This window comes from Microcaecilia unicolor, chromosome 1, assembly GCF_901765095.1.
Source record: "Microcaecilia unicolor chromosome 1, aMicUni1.1, whole genome shotgun sequence".
Classification (NCBI taxonomy): domain Eukaryota; kingdom Metazoa; phylum Chordata; class Amphibia; order Gymnophiona; family Siphonopidae; genus Microcaecilia; species Microcaecilia unicolor.
In genome coordinates, this window is record NC_044031.1 from 285966607 (window position 1) to 285986089 (window position 19483).

The window sequence follows — 19483 nt, forward strand, 5'->3', positions numbered from 1 at the left end:
AATTCACTGCATCTTCTTGAGCTTTCAAAAAATCCTTACATTGCTTTTTTTCAATCACAATCTGTTCCTGTGTTCTTTTGACCAACAGCACCATCAAATCAAGGGAACATCTGTTAAGGATCATGTTCCACTGTGCTACAAAATTTTTGTTCGTCCTGAAACATCTTTGAACCCCTTAGCATCCTTAAACCCCTAGGGATCACTTTCTGCTTACAGTAATCAGCCAACGAGGCACTATGTAATTCTAATCTGATCATCGATTTGTGTGTGTTCAAGATCTCCAAGATCTCCATCCAGCTATCATAGCCTTGCTTAACAATAACCCTGGTACGTTCAAAATTTCTTCTCTCTGTTCTTGTAAAAAGCCCAATCCCGTTTTCCAATTCTGTGCCATGTGTATTCCTGATTTAGTCACACTGCAAGTTCATGGAATAAGTAGAATATATTATCAAAAATTATCCCACAGTTCTACCCTATACACAACGTGTTTGTGGGCAACTATGGCAGAATCGAATGTATTTTTGGATATACGTTCAGATAATGTTTATCCTTTGTGTTCTATAACCAATTGTGCTTCTGACAATGTAATATACATCATAAGCTGTCCGTGTAAACTGCTTTATGTAGGACACACATCTCGTCTTTTGAGAACACGATTATATTTAAATTTGTTTATTAACTTTTAAATTTTTAACAAGAACATCCTTGTTATTGAAACACAGCCGTAATTACATATAAATAATCAGGTAATCATTTTTAAGGAAAAGATAATAAAAAGATTTTTTACAATCAAATTACATTTTAAAATCATATACAATATAATAGTTCTGCTTCCTTAGACCCCATTAAAAAAAAAAAAAAGAAAACAAGGGGGAGTATGAATTAGGGAAGATTTTAGTATACAATTATCTAGTAACAGTTTGGCGTAATATTCCCATTATATATTTTTTGAGAACACAATTAATACAACACAGACACTGTATCCAGGCTGAAAAAACTTATGAACCTATGGTATCTCACTGCTTAAAGAAACATCATCAATTTTCAGATCTGAAATGCATTGTGGTGGAACAGTTGAAAGTAACAGAACGGAGGGGAGATATTAGGCGATTATTACGACAAAGAGAGCAACGGTGGATATTTGTGTTAGACTGTCATTCCCAAAGGTTTAAACGTATCCATCAAATGGAAAGCATTTCTTTAATTGCATTGCTTATTGGATTGGAGGAGACGTCTTTGACGCTGAGTATTTAAGCAATGCGTTTGAAAAAGAAGCCGTCCGCCATTTTCTGTACTAGGGTGACACGGAGACTATGGGACATGTCAACTACTTGGATATGTTTATAATAAGAGATTTCCCCTGAAGCAGCTATATTTTAGCGAAACAGGGTTCCCCTGTCGGGACTTTCTGGAATTTGAGAGAACAACTGTTGTAAGGCTGGACATTATAAAAATTCATGGAGATATCGTCATCTAAGGTAAGTACTTTTTCCAAGTCATTGTTTGATGAAAACTGAGTCTCCATATAAGTGTTTGTAAGGGTACAATGGCAGTGTTTTTCTGAAGTTGATACAGTGAATTTTTTTTTTTTGAAGACGCATGTGGTTCCCTCATTATACAAAAGGCGTGTCCTTTAAGAACGAGGATGATTTTTCTGAGGTCTTTTTTCTCCACTTTTTTCATCATTGCCTGCCATAGTTGCCCATAAACACGTTGTGTATAGGGTAGAATTGTGGGATAATTTTTGATTTCAATTACTCCAATACAGGCTGGATAGAAGTTACATCAGGAAGCGCTAGGGAAGTAAAATTCCTGGATGTAATAAATGCATTTTTATCAAGTGATCCGACAAGAGGGGGAGCTATTTTAGATCTAGCCCTTCGTGGAATGCAGGGCATGGTACCAGGGGCAAAACCAGACCTCACGGTGGGAAGGGGGCCAGAGCCCAAGGTGGGGGGCACATTTTGGTCTACTGCCCCACCGCCGCTGCCCTGCTGCTCCCCACCTACTGCTGCAGCAAATACCTTGGCTGGCGGGGGTCCCCTAACCCCTGCCAGCTGAAGCCTTGTTCAGCGCTGGTCTCCAGCCCTGCTCTCTCTGCCCCCTCATGTCCTGCACACTCCTTTTAGTGAAATTGAGCACTAAAAGGAGCATGACATGAGGGGCAAAAGAGAGCAGGGCAGGCAATGCGGTGGCGCTGGAGAAGGCTTCAGTTGGTGGGGGTCAGCAAAATCAGGGGCCTAGAGGAAATTTTTTTGGGGGGGCCCAGGCCCCTGTGGCCCCACATAGCTACGTCACTGCATGGTACGAGAGGTAACAGTATTGGATCTGCTGGGAAATGGTGATCATAGCATTTTTAAATTGAATGCCTACAAGACAAAACTGCTCTGGTGAGATCGAAGTATTTATTCTTGTAATGTATCTAGATTTTCAGAAAGCTTTTGACAAAGTTCCTCATGAGAGACTCCTAGGATAGGAGTCAATGTCCTTCTGTGGATTAGGAACTAGTTGTTATATAGAAAAGAGAGGGTAGGGTTAAATGGCTGTTTTTCTCAGTGGAGGAGGGTGAATAGTGGAGTGCTGCAGGGATCTCTACTGGGACCAGTGCTCTTTAACATATTTATAAATGATCTAGAAATCAGAATGACAAGTGAGGTGATAATTTGCAGATGTCGCAAAACTATTCAAAATACATGTGGATTGTGAAAAAATTTGAGGAAGACCTTAGGAAACTGGAAGACTGGACATCTAAATGGCAAATGAAATTTAACGTGGACAAGTGCAAAGTAATGCACATGGGGAAGAATATTCCAAATCATAGTTAACTGATGCTGGGGTTCACCTTTGGATTCAGCACTCAATAAAAAGATCTAGGCGTCATTGTAGACAATACACTGAAATCTTTTGCGTAGTGTGTTACGGCGGTCAAAAAAGCAAACTAGATGCTAGGAATTATTAAGAAAGGGATTCAAAATAAGACACGTCCATCAACAATGTCTATACAAGCATCCATATACAGGAAACCTACAGACAGATGCAGCTACCTCCTCAACTCCAGCTTCCACCGTTCACATACAGAAAAGCCCATTATACACAGCCAGCTCTTTCCAAAGAAACAAAGATAACCACCTCAAGATCTTGACGGAATCCTTAAAAAAAACAAACAAACAAACAAACAAACAAAAAAAACCCCAAAATCTCCAAGAATATTGCCTTTTCTCCAAAACACCCAGAGAAAACCTGTTGACGTACAAAGAAAAGAAAACCACAGAGAGAGCCCCCCTTGTAGTGGAAAAACTGAGAAGAATCAGAAAAGATCTACAGCCACTCCAGGAGGATGAATTGCTGAAAGATAGATTCCCAACTCCACCAATGCTGGCCTTCCGACAACCAGCTAATCTGAAACAAAAATTAGTGAAAAACAAGCTCCCAATAGAAGCTCAAAAAGAAGAGAATGACACACATCCCTAGAATGTACTAAGCTGCAAACCGTGCCAACGCTTCTCAGGATCCCACAGTCACTCACATAGGAAAACATTCATCATAAGAGGGGACCCTACATGTGCTCATTTTCAAATGTGGTATATATCATTCAGTTGGGATAATATGTTTCCAGATTTCACAGTTGATTCCCTGTTTGTTTTCCCTTGTCTAGTGGCCCATTTCAGGCACAGGGTTATGCTGATATCTGTCTGCCTGTTGCAGAACCTTTTATTGCTCAGTGCCTGTGATAGTGTTTCTATTCTTTCTGTTTCATAATGAGTCTGCGGAGGTGATGCTTGTGAGTAGAGAAGAACTGACAGAATGGCCTGTTACAGTTTGCTTTGGTGATATGAATATACCAGTTAGAAAAGAGATGAAATTGTTAAGGGTAATTCTGGACAATAAGCTGTCAATGAAGCCTCAGGTTGTCAATGTGGTCTAAGTTGCTTTTAAACATTTGCATATGTTATATGTAGATTGAAACCCATGATTTCTGGATATGATTTTTGATGTGTGATCCAAAGTATGGTGTTGTTACACTTGAACTACTTCAATGCTTTTTGCATAGGTATGTTTTCCTTGAGTATTAAAGCATTGTAGGTAGTACAGAATGCAGCACCAGAGCAGTAATGGGAGTGGCAACATTTTACCATGTGACACATGATTAAGAAATTATATTGGTTGTCTGATTTATGGTGTTGACAGTTATGTATCAGGTGTTGTTCGCGGCTGCACCATTTTATTTGAATCAGAGTTTGATAGTTTACCATCCAACTGGTGCATGGAGATCTGATACTGCAATGCAATTGTCAACTGATATATTGATACAATTGCATTATGCAGATACTCAAGCCTCTGCCTTCGCTTCTGCTGGAACTTTATTGTGGAATGCATTGTCTGGTCAGCTCTGCCAGTGTGTTATTGGGACACATTTTAGGAAGTTACTGAAAACTCAATTATTTATGCCTGCATTTTTATGATTACATGAAGAGGAGATAACTTTTTATAAGTAGCATTCTGACTGTTTCTTTTTCCCTGGTACCCCTCTAACCTCTTCTCTCCCCTCTTCTGTCCCTTCAGCTTTTGATTTTATTGAGCAAACTGTATAGTATCCTCATTGACTTTCATGTAGTATATCAAGAAGGATGAATAAGTAAGGTGGTTTCCAACCCTGTTAGGAGGAAAGTACCAATTTATGTGAATGAGATGAGCCCAGCCATTGTACTGGTTCAATAAACTCATTTGTCTTAAAGAGTCCCTAAAGTTGAAAGATGGGAAGTATGAGGTAAAAGCCCTCTCTCTGACCCTAAATGGAATTCCCACTTTAGTTTAAAAAAAAAAAAAAAAAAGTATTTCCCAATTCTCGATTGAGTGTATCATTGGCCTTGAACACGGAACAGCAGTTGATTAAGATGGATATGTCTTCAATCAATGTTTCTGCCCCCTGACCAATGTTTCTGCTCTCAGTGCTGATTGCCTGCAGTTCTTTTAGCCTCTGGTTAATATCATTTCTGGATATGTAAAAAAAGAGAAGTAGGGATTAGACCAAGGGCCCTGTTTACTAAGGTGTGTTAGCGATTTAAATGTGCCTACAATTAGCACGTGCGCTAACTGTGTAGGCACCTATAGGGATATTTTATGCTCGTACATGGTTAACGCGCATAAATGGTTAACATGCGTTACAAATGCTAACGCGGCTTAGTAAACAGGGCCCCAAATGTGTATCCAAACATCAGGTTTATTCTCGCATTGAAATATCAAGACTCGACACAGTCCTGTGTTTCAGCTTTTACCGCGCCTGCCTCAGGAGTCAGTGTCAATTGTCTTTGTATAAACATAAATAATATAAACAGTTTGTATCATCGAATCATTATAAAATAATAATAAAAACACATACCGTATTTTTCGGACTATAAGACGCACCGGACCATAAGACGCACCTAGGTTTTAGAGGAGGGAAATAGGAAAAAATTTTTTTTTCCTTTTTCCCTCCTCTAAAACCTAGGTGCTCCGGTGCGTCTTGTCCGAGTTCGGGATCGCCCTCCCCTACTCATGTCACGCGATGTTCTCTGGTGGTCTAGTGACGTCGGGGCAGGAAAGAGCCCCCTCTTTCCTGCCCAGCGCGCTGCTCTCCGTCCTCCTGTATATATGCTGCCTGACGGTCTCGGCGAGATTCAAAATGGCCGCCGAGACTTCAATTCTTTCCTGCCCCGACGTCACTAGACCACCAGGGAACATCGCGTGACGTAAGTAGGGGAGGGCGATCCCGAACTCGGGGGGAGGGCGATCCCGAAATCTGACCTCGCTACCTTCGGACTATAAGACGCACCCCCCATTTTCCTCCCAAATTTGGGGGGAAAAAGTGCGTCTTATAGTCCGAAAAATACGGTACATACTGTAATATTTCTCAAATAAAAATAATGTATGAAAAACATAAAATGTGTTATGGAATATAAGTCACATATTTTCAAAAGGTATATATAAAAAATTATAAAACATAAGTCATACATAGCTTCAAAAGATATATACGTGGAGGGGCATAATCGAACGCGAATGCCCATCTCCATGGGCGTCTATCTCCGAGAACGGGTACGTGAAGGGGCGGGACAAACCGTATTTTCGAAAAAAAACGGGCATCCATCTTTTTTCCGATAATACAGTTTGTGCCAGCCAAATGCATTGGATTTGTGCGGATTTGAGCTGGGCGGTTTCGTTTTTCAGCGATAATGGAAACCAAAGGTGCCCAGCTCAAAAACGATTAAATCCAAGGCATTGGGTTGTGGGAGGGGCCAGGATTCATGGTGCACTGGTCCCCCCTGACACGCCAGGACACCAACCGGGCACTTGTAACAATTAAAAAAACAAAGCAAACTACCTCTGAAGTCCATAGCTCCCTTCCCTTGGGTGCTAAGCCCCCCAAAACCCACTCCCCACAACTCTACACCATTACCATAGCACTTATGGCTGAAGGGGGGGCACCTAGATGTGGGTACAGTGGGTTTTGGGGGCGGTTTGGAGCGCCCGATTCCCTCCGGTGGTCATCTGGTCATTTAGGGCACTTTTTTGGGACTTGTTCGTGAAAAAAAAGGGTCCAAAAAAAGTGACCCAAATTCGCGTTAAAAACACCTTTCTTTTTTTGATTATCGGCCAAGGACGCTCATTTCTCCTCGGCCGATAAACACGCCCCAGTCCCGCCTTCACCACGCCTCCGACACGCCCACATCAACTTTGGCCGTTTCCGCGACAGATTGCAGTTGTAGATGCTCAAAATCGGCTTTCGATTATACTGATTTGGATGCCCACGGGAGAAAGACGCCCATCTCCCGATTTGGGTCAAAATATGGGTGTCTTTCTCTTTTTGAAAATAAGCTGGATAGTGTGTACACTGTTGAATATCTGACCAACACACACAGATCGCCACAACCATCTGCCAGTGTTTTATTATATCTATGAGTCAGAATTGTACAACTGTCGTACTACTTTTGTAGTTAATCACATTATTGCTCATTATCTTTTTTTCAATTTTGAACAGCATTTTATCCAATGAGCATTTTTATTAGGTGATATTTATTAGGCACTTTTTTGAACACATATCTTTTTATATTTCTCTTTTTCTTCATTTTTCCTCTTTTGTCCTTTTGTAACCATGTGTAGTCATGGACATATTTTTGTTAATTCCTTTGTTATATCTCTTTGCTAGAGTTGCACCCCCCCCCCCCCCCCTGTTTTCTAGTGTTTAAGCAAATTGATATATTCATGTAGCATCATTTGTTGGACATTTCAAATATACTTATTTGTTGAATATTTTAAATATATCCGTGCAGCATCAGTTGTTGGATATTTTGAATATGCTTTTGTGCATTTCAGGTATTTTAGACAGCTGTTTTTACTTGATTTATTCTGCACTATTTTAGCAGCATGTTTTGTGAATATTGTTTGGTGTTTTATTCATGTTTGTAGTCCTTTTTATTTTACTTTTAAAGCACTTCAACATGACAGTTTGCTGCTATGTTTTCTTTTTTTATGGTTTTTTAATGTCATTCTTAGAATCACTTCGGTTGCATCTCTACCAAATAAGGCTTGTAGTCATATATATATATATATATATATATATATATATATATATATATATATATATGTATATATATATATATATATAAATGGCGAGTGTCGTACTCACTCGCAAATGCGCAGTAGAGACCCTCTCTACCCCGCCCCCGCGTCTATACGTGATGACGGGGGCGGAACAGAGAGGGTCTCTACTGCGCATTTGCGAGGGACACCGCTGTCGCTAACGCTCCCCCCACCCGGAGTTGCCGCCACCACCCACCTTCCACCCGGCCGGGCCCTCGCTCCGCTATTGAAACAGCGAGGGCACGCAGCACACAGCTCTGCTGAGCTGCCGTCGGCCTTCCTTCTTCTTCTCTGCCTGTGTTCCGCCCTTGACGATGTTACATCACACGAGGGCGGGACACAGGCAGAGAAGAAGGAAGGCCACGGTAGCTCAGCAGTAGAGCTGTGTGCTGCGTGCCCTCGCTGTTTCAATAGCGGAGCGAGGGCCCGACCGGTGGAAGGTGGGTGGCGACGGCTCTGGGGGGGCAACTCGGAGGGGGAGCGGCAGTGGCGAACTCGGCGGCGGGGTGGGGGGCCTTTCAACCCCCCCCCCCTCCTATACTAGCCCGTTTTTACGGGCTGAACGGCTAGTATATATATATATATATATATATATATATATACACACACATACACACACACACACACACACATATGTGTGTGTATGTCAAAACATTCAAATTGTTGGTTATATTGATTTCATGATATTCTGTTTATTGAATTATTGTGCATCTATTACTCTTCACTTATTCCTTATTAGATGCTGTATTATTGGATTCTCAAGCCCATTTATGTGTTGTTATTGTCAGTGGCTGGTATGTTACATCATGTACATATTGACAAGTGACCCTACAGTTGGCTGTGTGTAGTTACATTATTTTTTGATATTAATCATTTTTTATTATAATGTTCAATATGTATATATCTTTTGAAGATATGTGTGACTTTGATGTTTTATAATATAATTTTTTTATATATACCCTTTGAAGATGTGACTTATATGCCATAATACATTTTATATTTTTTTATACTTTATTTTTATTTGCAAAATATTACAGTATGTATTTTTATTATTTTATTATGATTCGATGATACAAAATGTTCACGTTGTTTGTTGTTTATACAGAGACAGTTGACGTTGACTCCTTAGGCAGGTGCGGTAAGCGCCAGAACAAAGGACTGCGTCGAGTCTTTTGATTTTTTTTTTTTTTTTTAAATTGTGAGAATAAACCTGTTTGGATACACATTTGGCCTACCCCCTACTTCTCTTTTTTAGTATATTGTGTGGTTTATGGTTACGGGGATACTTCTTTTTGTTGTTTTGTTTTAATATCATTGCTGGAACTAGTAAAATTCTTCTGATAGTTGGGGGAGACTTCAGTCAGACACTTAATTGGACAGAAATTCTAGATGCAGGTCTAGGCCTACTAAATTAGGGGCTATATACTTCAGTCTTTCCAAGTTGGGTTAGTAGACCCATGGTGGGTTCAGCACTATACAGAAAGGGATTACACATATTTCTCATACTCCCATATAGACTTTTTAGTTTCAATACACCTGTCATCCAGCATCCTAGCATCATCATATATACAGCAAATATAAAATTATCTTACACTCAGAAATTCATGGTATTATAATTTCTGATCACTTTGCCTTCTCCCTTTTTCTTAGCTGTACCCACAATCTAGGGCTCCTAAAGGGTCATTCAGTTCTAGCTTATTGCAGGATCCACACTTTCATTTTGTAGTGCAGAGAGCTGTGGAGGAAAAATTAGGTCACTGGAAAAGTAGTATATGGATAAGCTAGATCATGGTTTTACTAAAACTGCAATTACACAAATATGCCTATAGGAGGCTAATGCAATTTTTTTTTCAAAAGCACAGTATTATGCTGAAGGATAACCAGGCTAACCACCGTTGTAGCTCAGTACTTGGAATGTATGGTGAGGCTCATAGTCTAGTCTGTCAACTCTGAATCCACCTGCCTGATATTAGGGAACTGGATGAATTGTGGTTAGAGAAGAGCCTTGAACATCTGAAAAGCCCAATAAATAGTATGACTGACTGTGGTGATTGTGGTTAGAGAAGCATTTTGAATATCTTTAAAGCTCAATGATGGTATGACTTGTTTGTTTTTGTACAGAAAGTCTTTAATGGTTAACAATATTTGCCCATGCAGGTGAAGTTTCCCGAAGGAAACGTTCAAAGTCTGAGGACATGGATAGTGTACAGTCTAAACGTCGTCGGTACGAGGGAGAGGAATATGAAGCAGAACTTCAAGTGAAGGTTACTGCTCGGGGAGATGTTAATCAGAAGTTGGAGAAGGTACTACAGTTTCTAATAACAATTATAGTGATACTGCAAAATGCCAATATTAATCTAATATAATTTTAACTGATTTACCTGTAGACACCAACACTATTGTGTTTATTTAGGTTATACAGAGGCTCCTGGAGGAGAAACTTAGTGCCTTGCAGTGTGCTGTTTTTGATAAAACTCTGGCTGATTTGAAAACAAGAGTTGAGAAGATAGAATGCAAAAGGCATGAAAATGTTCTGAATGGCATACAGGTAAATGTTCTGTGTGAGTTTATACAAAATTATTATAAGAACAGTTGTTAGGCTGGAGTACATTGCTTCTCAAAATGGGACTGTTTAAATGTGCTGATTACACCTTTAAGTCTCCTACTTACTAAGCTGCATTAAGGCAATAACATGTTTATTTCAGCCAAGGAAGAGGTGAAAAATGTAAAAGCAGTCAGAGAAACAAAGAAGCACTGAAGACAATGGAACCAGTGCGGTAAAAAGGTGTTTATTGGACTACAGAAGACCCAACATAGCCACTTATTGGCAGTTGCCTGCTTTAGGGGTATTTTCATAAAATCAAAATGAAAACTTGGCTGTACCAGGTTTTCTGTTGTCCAATAAACAAGCCATACTAGTGTTATATTGTCTTAAGTGCTTCTTTGTTTCTTTAATAACATGTTGATTGCCAGTTAACACGTTACTATGAAGCATATTTTCAGAGCACTTAGGCCCAGATGCATCAACCATACGTAAAAAAATCTAAAACGTAAAAGTGCTTACCGAATTTGAAAAAATGAAGACTGCACCAAAAAAAACAAGTCAAACATGTTCGGTGCGGTATTGTAAAGTACAATGCATTACAGATTTGTAATCCTTGTCGATAATCGGCCCCTAAAGCATGCGCAGAGCAGCCAAGCGTTGTGCTGGCTGCTCTGGGCATGCCACAAACTTCAAAACAAACAAAAAAACCCCACAAACACGTGGCTCCCCGCTTCCCTCTGCATAAAATAGAAAATGAAATAAAAAAAGGATCTGGAGGGGGCAAAGGCGCTCCTCAGGAGCATCCTGTATGGACGGCCTTCCCCCCCCCCCCCCCCCCCCCCCCCCCCGAGGTCTCCACTGCTTCCCGCTTCCCCCTGTATTAATAAAAAATCAAAACAAAAATCAAAAGTTTAGCAGCCCTGCCCCCTACCTTCCTCCCGCCATCCTCCGCCCCCGTGCCCCGCCCTCCTGAGGTCGTCGCCGCCGCTGCTCCCCCCCTCCACCGGACCCCCCTCCGCCTTACCGGGCCCGCGCAGCGCCTCTCACCTCTTGTGTGAAGGAGCTGCACGGGCAAGAAGATCATCTGATCGCCGCCAGTCTTCAGGACATCTCTCCTTCCCTGACCTGGGCCCGCCCCTGTCTGACGTGTTACTTATGTCAGATGGGGGCGGGCCCAGGTCGGGGAAGAAGGAGAGACGTCCTGAAGACTGGCGGCGATCAGATGATCTTCTTGCCCGTGCAGCGCCTTCACACAGAGATGAGAGGCACTGCGCAGGCCCGGTAAGGCGGAGGGGGGTCCGGTGGAGGGGGGGGAGCAGCGGTGATGACCTCAGGGGGGGCGGGGCATGGGGCGGAGAATGGCGGGAGGCGGAGCTATGGGAGAAGGAGAAAGAGAGAAGAAGGGAGGGGGGCCGGGGCTGCTAAACTTTTGATTTTTGTTTTGATTTTTTATTAATACAGGGGGAAGCAGGGAGCAGCGGGAACCTCGGGGGGGGGGGGGGCAAGGCTGTCCATACAGGATGCTCCTGACGAACGCCTTTGCCCCCTCCCGATCCTTTTTTGATTTTGTTTTCATTTTCTATTTTATGCAGAGGGAAGCGGGGAGCCATGTGTCTGTGTTTTTTATCTCACTTTTGTTTTTAAACATGCCAGCTTGGATTTTTATGCTGCAGGGGGAAGCGGGGAGGTGACAGCTCAGGCCTTAACGACAGCTCTGACCTCACGTTAAGTTTATCACGATAAATGATTCGGTGCAATCGTCAGTATGGTTAATGCATCCCGAATTGTCCACATTTCAATGGTAGTTACTCGTTTGCATTCCATTTTCGTTAGCTGCTAGCGTCGTCGGAAAATGGCCTTTACTACTACTTAACATTTCTAGAGCGCTACTAGGGTTACGCAGCGCTGTACAAAATAAAGAAGGACGGTCCCTGCTCAAATGAGCTTACAATCTAAAGAACGAAATGTCAAGTTGGGCAGTCTAGATTTCCTGGGTAGAGGTGTAGAGGTTAGGTGCCGAAGGCGACATTGAAGAGGTGGGCTTTAAGCAAAGATTTGAAGATGGGCAGGGAGGGGCCCTGACGTATGGCCTTTAATGCATGCTACGGTTGAACATTTCTTCGTTAAAGGGTCGTTAAGGTTTAGTGCATCTGGGCCTTAGAATTACCATAGAGGTGTATTTTCAAAGCACTTAGACTTACAAAGTTCTATAGTAACTTATGGAACTTTGTAAGTTTAAGTTCTTTGAAAATGACCCCCGTAGTAACCTAGTAAGGCTAAGTGCTTTGAAAATGAGCCCCAATGTTTTATTTGCAAAGAATACAGTTTATTACCAAATCTTTTTTGTTTTTGAGGAGAGAAAAGTAATTGAAGATTCTCAGGACCCACATGTTTTCTGTAATGAAATTCGCCTGAAGATAATCTAGTAGTCTGAATGCGGCCTGAGAGGAGTTATGTAATGAATGATGAATCTAGCAGTCTGGATGCGGCCCAAGAGGAGTTATATAATGAACGATGATAAAACTATCTATAACAATATTGTTGCCGTTCACCAGGTTGCTCACTCTGAGGCTAGTGTAATACACTGTACATTAGAATGATGTGCAAATCTTCAGGGCACAGTGTTCCTGATAAAATCTTTTCTCCAAGGACAAGCAGTCTTATTTATTCTCACAAGTGGGTGGCACCGATCCGCTTCACCTGGTCCAGGACTTGTAACAAGTATAAGTAGAGCATTGTGGAGCACGAGACACGCTCTACCTCGCATGCGCAAGTGCCTTCTTGCCCACCATGAGATCATGGTCTCAGTTCTTTTTCTACCATGGTGAATAGAGGGCTTTATTTTTTACCGTCTCCTCTCAATGCTTGGTCTTACAGAGCTTTTTTTGTGCCTTTCGGTGACTTTTTTTCATCTTCCAATTATGTTCCCAGTTGTGGAACCCCCTTTTTTGTCTTTCCCATATATTTTTAGTTTGCTTTACCTGGTTTTACGTGGCCTTTATTGTTCATCGTCGTTCAGCCGCTTTTAGGCCTTGGCTTCGGCTGGGAATTTTCCCTTTTTTTTTGTTGTTGTTTTTGCTTTGCCTTGCCCCAATTTAGCTGAGGAAGTTTTTCCTTCCATGCCCATGAAGGTTCCCAGTGGCTTTAAGCTCTGTACCTGGTGCATTTGGACGATCTCTGGGAAGGACACCCATTCCTAGTGTCTGCATAGCCCTATTAACTGTATTCTCTGTCTTCGCATGAAGAGGAGGACCCATTTTACCAGAGAGGCTCAGCGGGAGAAGATTTGTGGAGCTAAGTCTGGTTGCTCGGCATCAGCATCGATATCAAGCGTGTTACCGGCATGAGGATCCTCGGTAAGCAAAGAGATCTGTCTCTCTCTTCTCCCTGACAAAGACTGAACGCAAAATCAATAAAGTCCAAATGAGATAAGCTCCTGGGCCAATCAGAGCCCAGTCAGCAAGATTTCAAATATATACTGCTTCTTGTTTCCTGTTTATGTCAAGCTAAAGAAAAAAACATTAGTGCTTTGTAACAGCTTTGCAGCAAAGAAATACCACCTGCTGGCGAAATAGGAGAAATACACTTTAGAACATAATGCAGGAAAATATCCAATACATTTTACAGGCTTAAAACACACTGTTTCTTCATAGTGCTAGTCTTTCAAATTGAGAAGGTTTGCCGTGTGGTGTCAGAGCAGGGCTCTAATCCCCTTGCTTGCCCTACACAGACCTTGCTTTAATACCTTCTAAGCCTATCAGAGTTTGGTCTAAAGACCAACTCCGTAAGGGTTCATCTTAGTGCAATTAGTGCTTATCCACTTGTAGAAGGTAAGCCCATCTCCGGACAGACTCTAGTTGATTGCTTTATGAGAGGTTGCTTTTGTCAAACCCCCTGTGAAACCTCCACCAGTGTCATGGGATCTTAACGTCGTTCTCACCCAGCTGATGAAACTCCTTTTGAGACCCTGAATTTCTGCCATCTGAAGTACTTGATCTCTTACTTCCTCTCGTATGGTCAGTGAGCTTCCGGACTTAGTAGTGGATGCACCTTATTCTAAGTTCCTGCCGAAGGTTGTGTTGGAATTCCATCTGAATCAGTCGATTGTCTTGCCAACATTCTTTCTTTGACCTCATGGCCATCCTGGCGAAAGCAGCTTCTACTGCTTGGATTGCAAGAGAGCATTGGCCTACTACATGGAGTGGACCAGGCCCCACGGACAATCTGCCCAACCTTTTGTTTCTTTTGATCCCAAAAGGATGGGGGTCGCTATTGGGAAATGCAGCATTTCTAATTGGCTGACAGATTATATTTCCTTCACTTACGCCCAGGCTGGGCTGGCTTTACAGGGTCATGTCACATCTCACAATGTCAGAGCCATGGCTGGTAGCCCACTTGAGGTCAGCCTCTATGGAAGAAATTTGCAAGGCTGCAACTTGGTCTTCAATCCGGGGGATAGTGCTGGGCAGACTTATACGGTCTATGCCAGAGCCGGTGGTTGGAAGGCGGGGCTAGTGCTGGGCAGACTTATACGGTCTGTGCCCTGAAGAGCACAGGTACAAATCAAAGTAGGGTATACACAAAAGTAGCACACATGAGTTGTCTTGTTGGGCAGACTGGATGGACCGTGCAGGTCTTTTTCTGCCGTCATCTACTATGTTACTATGTAATCCACACATTCACATCACACTACTGCCTTGAACAGGATACCTGATGTGACAGTCAATTCCAACAGACAGTGTTGCAGAATCAGTTTGGGTCTAGAATCCAACTCCATCCTCCTAGGCCATTTTTATTCTGTTCCAGGCTGCGTTCTCATTCAGATTGTATATTGTTTCAGGTTAATCTGTGTAATTGGGCCATTGCGAGGCTCAATTGTCCATTGTTTGTTGTTTTTGGTGAGCCTGGATGCTAGGGATCCCCCACTTGTGAGAATAAATAAGCCTGCTTGTCCTTGGAGAATGCGAGGGTGCTTACCTGTAGCAGGTGTTCTCCAACGACAGCAGGCATTTTATTCTCACAATCCCTCCCATCTCCCCTTGGAGTTGTCTCCTTTGTTATATTAATTTTATTTTTGCTATATTATTAAACTGAGGAGATCGCGTTTTCGCGGCGGGTGTGAAGGCACTTGTGCATGCATGGTGGAGCATGTCTCGCTCTCCACAGACATCTACTTATACTTGTTAGAAGTCCCAAATGGGGCAATACAGGTGGGCCTCACCCACTTGTGATAATATAAAGCCTACTGTCCTCTGAGAACACCTGCTACAGGTAAGTACCTTCACTGTAAGACAGATGCAGTAAACTAATGGCATGTAAATTACTGTAGTTTGCAGTTTGATTCATCAGGCATAAATGTCTCCCTGTCATTATGTGTGCCTTGGGATTTGCTTAGACAGTGATATGAAGAGTGACTTAAAAAAGAAAAGCCTGGACTCCCTGACCCTTGTCCTCTGTACGCCACAAAAATCTCCTGGGGACAAGCAGGTCAACAGTTCTCACGTATGTCACATATGGGAGATGCGTCAAGACCATGTCTCTTACAGACACCCATTCATAATGCCTACAGTGTCTGGGACCCGATCATAATGCTTCTTGTCAACTGTGTTCAGTTATCAACAAGAACAACATAACATAAGAAGATAAGAATAGCCATACTGGGTCAGACCGATGGTCTACTACTACTATTATTTAGCATTTCTATAGCGCTACAAGGCATACGCAGCGCTGCACAAACATAGAAGAAAGACAGTCCCTGCTCAAAGAGCTTACAATCTAATAGACAAAAAATAAATAAAGTAAGTAAATCAAATCAATTAATGTGAACGGGAAGGAAGAGAGGAGGGTAGGTGGAGGCGAGTGGTTACAAGTGGTTACGAGTCAAAAGCAATGTTAAAGAGGTGGGCTTTCAGTCTAGATTTAAAGGTGGCCAAGGATGGGGCAAGACGTAGGGGCTCAGGAAGTTTGTTCCAGGCGTAGGGTGCAGCGAGAGAGAAGGCGCGAAGTCTGGAGTTGGCAGTAGTGGAGAAGGGAACAGATAAGAAGGATTTATCCATGGAGCGGAGTGCACGGGAAGGGGTGTAGGGAAGGATGAGTGTGGAGAGATACTGGGGAGCAGCAGAGTGAATACATTTATAGGTTAGTAGAAGAAGTTTGAACAGGATGCGAAAACGGATAGGGAGCCAGTGAAGGGTCTTGAGGAGAGGGGTAGTATGAGTAAAGCGACCCTGGCGGAAGATGAGGCGGGCAGCAGAGTTTTGAACCGACTGGAGAGGGGAGAGGTGACTAAGTGGGAGGCCAGCAAGAAGCAGATTGCAGTAGTCTAAACGAGAGGTGATAAGGGTGTGGACGAGGGTTTTGGTAGAGTGCTCGGAAAGAAAGGGGCGGATTTTACGGATGTTGTAAAGAAAGAAACGACAGGTCTTGGCGGTCTGCTGGATATGAGCAGAGAAGGAGAGAGAAGAGTCAAAGATGACCCCAAGGTTTCGAGCTGAGGAGACAGGGAGAATGAGAGAGCCATCAACAGAAATATTAAACGGGGGGAGCGGGGAGGTGGGTTTGGGGGGGAAAATGAGAAGCTCGGTTTTGGTCATATTTAATTTCAGGTGGCGTTGAGACATCCAGGCAGCAATGTCAGACAAGCACGCTGAAACTTTGGTTTGGATGCAAGGTGAGATATCAGGGGTAGAAAGGTAGATTTGGGAGTCATCAGCATAGAGATGGTAGGAAAAGCCATGGGATGAGATTAATGAACCAAGGGAAGAAGTGTAGATAGAAAAGAGGAGGGGACCAAGAACAGAACCCTGAGGTACGCCGACAGGCAGAGGGATAGAAGTAGAAGAGGATCCACCAGTGAACACTAAAGGTGCGGAGGGAGAGGTAGGAAGAGAACCAGGAAAGGACAGAGCCCTGGAATCCAAGTGAGGACAGGGTATCGAGAAGTATTGCTGTGATCGACAATGTCAAAAGCAGCGGAAAGATCAAGAAGAATGAGGATGGAATATTGACCTCTGGATTTAGCCAGTAATAGGTCATTGGAGACTTTAGTAAGCGCAGTTTCGGTTGAGTGGAGAGGGCGAAAACCAGATTGTAGTGGGTCAAGAATAGCATGTGAGGAGAGAAAATCAAGGCAGCGGCGGTGAACAGCACGCTCAAGTAATTTGGAGAGAAAAGGAAGGAGGGAGATGGGTCGGTAATTAGAGGGACAAGTAGGGTCAAGTGAAGGCTTCTTAAGGAGAGGTGTGACCACAGCATGTTTAAAGGCAGCAGGGACAGTCGCAGTGGAAAGTGAGAGGTTGAGAATGTGACAGATAAAAGGAATAAGAGTAGGAGAGATGGCATTAAGAAGGTGGGTGGGAATGGGATCAGAGGAACAGGTGGTACATTTTGAGGAAGAAAGGAGAAGTGTAGTTTCCTCAATAGTAACTTCAGGAAAGGAGGGAAGGGAATGAGGGGAAGGAGAGAGAGGGGAACGGACTAGTGGAGGGAGAGCTGGTGAGGTAGAGAAAGCAAGGTTTATCTTTTGAACCTTGTTGTGAAAGAATTCAGCAAGGGTCTGAGGAGATAATGAAGGGGGAGTTGGGGGAGGGGGCACCTTGAGGAGAGAGTTCCATGTGGTGAAGAGAAGTCGAGGATTAGAGCCAAGACAGTTGGTCAGTTGGATATAATAATCCTGTTTGGCACGTAAAAGAGCAGATTGGAAGGAGGTCAGCATGAACTTAAAGTGTAAGAAATCAGCAAGGGCCCGAGATTTCCGCCAGAGGCGTTCGGCGGAGCGGGTACAGGTCCATGTAGCCCAGTGTCCTGCTTTTAGCAGTGGCCAATCCAGATCACAAGTACCTGGCAGAGGATGGGAGACATGCTGCAGGAGGAATTGGAGCACCTTCTGACCTGACATGATGCCAAGGCATCAAAGGTATTGGTGTCAACCCTGATAGACCCCCAACCCATATTGGAGGCCCATGCATTGCCTGCTTGCCATGTGCAAAATCAAGGAACTTGAGGGGTGTCGGAGTCAGTCCTAGTTCTTTGGGGAAGGAAGCTTTTTTTGTAGCACAGGAGGACTCCAGTTGCCCTGATCCTCACCAGCAACTCAGTAGACCAAGGCAGGCACAGACTCAAGTTTCTCCTTGGGAGGAGAACTTTGAGTCTGAATGGGACTGCTTTCGGGAGTCTAATCAGGATCCAGAGGTGGTCTCAGAGGAGGGATCTCTTCATAGCCTATCAGATCCCTCCCCTACTCATGAAAAGAGAAGGACTCCCCCTGTGGAGTTCTTCTTTACTGAGTTTGTATGGAAGATGGCCAAGATAGTAACATAGTAACATAAGATGATCCCATTTCAGTTGGATGTCGAGAAGCCCAAGGCTGAGATGTTGGACATCCTTGACTTTGACACCTTTCATAAGGAAGTTGCCACAGTGCCTGTGCACAGAATCCTTCAGTCCGTATGAATGAACAGTGGGAGAAGCCCCCCCTCCCTTTTTTTTGTGTGCAGCCTATTTATAAGAAGGTCGACCCTGTACAAAGAGTCCAGAAGGCTCCTGGATTCCAGAATCTCTGGCGCCTTCACCTTTCTATAGTGATAGAATCTGCTCTCACGAGTTCTAAGACTCACGCCATGGTATCCAGGGAAGGAATGCTTTGAGTCTTTTGGGAGAAAGGTATTCAGAATGTTGTACTAGCCTCTTGCGTACAGTCTTATCAGCTGTTCATGAGTGTACAGTTGTGAAACTTGGTGCGCAATGTAGCAGAGTTCGCAGACATACTACCACCTTAGAAGGCTGCTCTGTCAACTACTAGCCAAGCAGAAGGAGTACAGAAAGCACATGACTTGGGCAGCTTATGATGCTTTAGATGTGGTGTCTAGGGTTTCCGCAATGGGTATTGGGATGAGTAGATTTGTCTGGCTGTGTGCCTAAGACATAGGAGAAGCTGGAGTCCTATGCTGGAGTGATAATCTTTTTGGTAACAAGGTGGAGATGGTTGCTGATTTTATCAAGAAATTTACTGATACCATTAAGTCACTGTCCTGGCCCACATCTTCCACAGCCACCTCCTCTCAGAGGTATTTGGGTGGAGGGAAATGAAGGACTACTTCTCTTAAAGGCATAGGTTTCCTCCACCCTCTATTTCAGAAATCCCAGCTAGTTCCCCAGTCAACGCAAGGGGCAAATTTTTGACTGGGTCCAAGAGAGGGTAGACGCAGTAAAAGTAGATGTTCTGGACAGCCTACCAGTAGGAGGGAGGCTGAATGTTTTCTAGGAAAGGTGGCCCTTGTAACACTAGACCAGTGAGTTTTCAAAATAGTCTGGACAGGCTAC

At 43.3% G+C, this 19483-nt stretch overlaps 1 protein-coding gene across 4 annotated transcripts in view; it reads left to right on the forward strand.

Moving 5' to 3' along the window:
* ATF7IP (activating transcription factor 7 interacting protein) overlaps positions 1 to 19483 on the forward strand; it is a 503125-nt gene that overhangs the window by 200875 nt on the left and 282767 nt on the right. For all 4 annotated transcript variants that reach the window (XM_030207216.1, XM_030207225.1, XM_030207208.1 and 1 more), the window contains 2 exons: positions 9775 to 9920; positions 10031 to 10165. In XM_030207216.1, the coding sequence (XP_030063076.1) occupies positions 9775 to 9920; positions 10031 to 10165 (281 nt within the window). The remainder of the gene's footprint in view (positions 1 to 9774; positions 9921 to 10030; positions 10166 to 19483) is intronic.